The 2,947-nt window shown below is 50.7% G+C and overlaps 1 protein-coding gene across 1 annotated transcript in view; it reads left to right on the top strand.

Moving 5' to 3' along the window:
• Window positions 1-527: 527 nt before the first annotated feature.
• The window catches only part of TRPA1 (transient receptor potential cation channel subfamily A member 1), a 45,487-nt gene continuing 43,067 nt past the window's right edge, over window positions 528-2,947 (top strand). The window contains exon 1 of the mRNA XM_023534605.1: window positions 528-635. Within this exon, the coding sequence (XP_023390373.1) occupies window positions 528-635 (108 nt within the window). The remainder of the gene's footprint in view (window positions 636-2,947) is intronic.

Genomic DNA, 2,947 nt, shown 5'->3' with positions numbered 1-2,947 from the left:
ATAGAAGTTTTCCTGAAAACCTTATATCCAAATCAAAGAGGTTTTTAAAATGAAATGGGCATGGGAAATCCAGGCGCAGCGGTTTTTAATTTTAAAAAATTAAAATCTTTCCTATGTACCCAGTTATTCTCTCTTATCCCCGACTCCCCTTCCCATGAGTGTAAGGCGGGCGGGGCGGGGGGCTGTGGAGACTCTTAGTGTTTCTATGAGCTGGATGCACCATGACCTGACGTCTTGACTGGGTGGCGCGGGCGGGAGGGACAGGCGAACCGCGCCTTGTACCAAGCCGGGTGCAGACCGCACGGCTGCCCGCTCGGTGCGCGGGGCCGCGAGCCCGCATCCCTGCCGCCCACTGCGCCCCTCCTCTTTCCTGCGCTACAAGTAGCCGAGGCCCGAGCAGTCCTGGCAGAAGTCCTCCCGGCCTCACGCACGGCGAGCTCTCCGCAGCCCCGGGCTCGGACGCCGGCTCACCGCGCTCTGTCGCCCCAGGTGCCCGTGCCAAGCAGGTGGCGTCCGGAGTGGGCTCAATGAAGCGCAGCCTGCGGAGGATGCTGCGCCCCGCGGAGAAGGCGCCCGCGGACGTCGTCTACCAGGGCGTGGAGGACGGGGTGCACGACTCCAGGGACTCGTTCCAGGTACCGGGGGCGCCAGCGGCCGGGCGGGCGAGGGCCGGGCGGGGGTGCGGGGCTCGGCTCCTCTTCGCTTCGCCCGCGCTGGTCCGAGGTTTCGACGCGGGCATGCCCGGGGCGCGAGCGCGGGCAGCGCGGCGGGATGAGCGCTGACGGCTGCGGGTGTGCGCGGTGCACGAGGGGTCCCTCGGAATGTGGGGGGCTGAGAGTCGCGCTCCTAAGGCGCCCCCACGGTGCCGGCTGCGTTCGACCTCTTCTAGCTGGTGGATGGCCGCGGTCGTCTGGGGAGACCCACCCCGAAAGTACCCTTGGCATTGGGCAGAATCAGGCAAGTGCCTGTAATCAGGACGCTTGTAGCGTGTGCTGTGTCGCTAGGCCTTTCTGTAGATTTTATCCCGAACCAAACAGTTAATGGCTGTCTCTGGTAGTCGGGTTCCAGAGGTGCGTCGGCGGTGAGGGGCGCCCTTGTCCCACGGAGTAAAACAGAACCCAGCGTCTGCAAGGGAAGCGCCGCAGCACCGGCAGGGCTGGCGAATCCTCCGGGGGTGGGGCGCCGGGGCCTCCCTGGAGGCGGAGACCCTTTGAAAATGGGTAGGTGGTCTCCGGTGGTTCTAAGGACGAGGATGGGGCTTCCATTTCTTATAGCTCCCCGGAAAGTTGACCCCAAAGCAGCATTAGCTACCGCCACCCTTATGGGCAGAGGCTGGAGGTGCTCAGAACACTCTCCACTGGGGTTCCTCAGATAGTCAGCAGGAGAGTCTCTTTTTAAATATTAATATAGCTTTACAAGTGTCTCTCCGAATCCCCACGACAAACCCCTTTCCACAGTGGAACCATATTAATAGTTCCTCGTGTATTTTCTGGGAGTGGGCGGTGGGGCCCTTATACCCATCCACACGTTCATAGCATCTAGCTTTTTTATTTACGAACGTGGGAAGTCACAGAGGTTTGCAATTTGATTTACTCACGAACGGTATTTCAGAATACTTTTCAAATCAGCACCTGGAGATGTACCTCACTCTTTTTAGCAGCTTTATAGTATTCCCTCATATGAATGTATCATACTTTATTTAACCAATTCTGCATCCATGGATACTTAGGTTGTGTCTGGTTTTTCTGTTTTGTTTTGTTTTGTTTTGTTTTGTTATTACTAGTAAATGAAGAAGGAAATAGGTTGTCAGTTAATATAGATATTAAGAAAGAATGCATTAGTTAATTTTAGGAAATACATAGTATCCTTTTTGATCCAAAATATTTATAAAATTTAAATAATAATTCCAGGCAGAATCATAGAGGCAAGTTTATGCATGAAGGCTTTTGTAAAACTGTGTTTGCTACAGTAACATTAATAACATAAAATAAAATAATTTTTAAAGATTTATTTACTTTTTAGTAAGTTATCTCTAGGTCATGAACTTTTTAAGATATGATTCATTCATATCTTGTGAGAATGAATCAAAAGCAGAATACCAACACTGTCACCTTAAAATTTCTAGGAGGAAATATGATGTCATTCATGGTACATCATCTTCAGTCCAATCATAATAAAGACTATAAAGGGCGTGAGGAAGAAAAGAAAGTGTTAGAGAAAATTTAGACATTCAAAAAAGCTCTTGCTTCTCCCCTGACATAAGTGGACATGAGCGTCTGTTTGGAAATATACATTTACAGGCCAGTGACAGCAGCCGACAGTGCCAAAACATACTGGGCCACTCTACAAAGTCCGTTCTTAAACTTTATTTTATTCTATCACACCATTCATTGTATGACGGTGGTTCTAGCTTCAGCTTCTAGCGTATGTTGGCTTTTAGTATTCATCATTCAGCCAAAATCTATGTTCCACGCACTTCCTGTTCAAGTCCTGACTTTGCCACTTACTGTGTGCCTTTGGGCAAATGATGGAACCTCTCGGTGTCCTGATGTCTAGCCCTAAGTAAGGGCACAATAACACCAGCTCTTCCTTCCTGCACAGGATGAGGAGGAAGTGAACCTGGCCTTACCTGGCCTGCTGCAGGACCCCAGTGTTAGGAATAAGCATCCCCAGGGGATGTGAGTGGGGAGCCATTCTAGACACTGGCCAAGTGAGCGACATGACAGTGTTCAGTATGATTGCAGCTCGGGTGTCTGCGGAAGGAAATGCTGGGTAGGAGCTGACCGTAGCAGGAAAGCCAAAGAGAGGACAGTAGCGTGGCTTCCTGGACCTAATCCTTGCATTTGTGAAAATCTTCTTCTATAACCAAACTCCCTCATGCCCGAGTTTATGTACATTGTCACCTGGCAATGGGAAGCCCTCTGTATTTTCACTATACTTATTATTT

This window comes from Pteropus vampyrus, unplaced genomic scaffold (genome assembly GCF_000151845.1).
Source record: "Pteropus vampyrus isolate Shadow unplaced genomic scaffold, Pvam_2.0 Scaffold127, whole genome shotgun sequence".
NCBI classification, from domain to species: Eukaryota; Metazoa; Chordata; class Mammalia; order Chiroptera; family Pteropodidae; genus Pteropus; species Pteropus vampyrus.
Note: the sequence above shows the minus strand (reverse complement) of the source record. Positions and strands in the feature narration are given on the sequence as shown.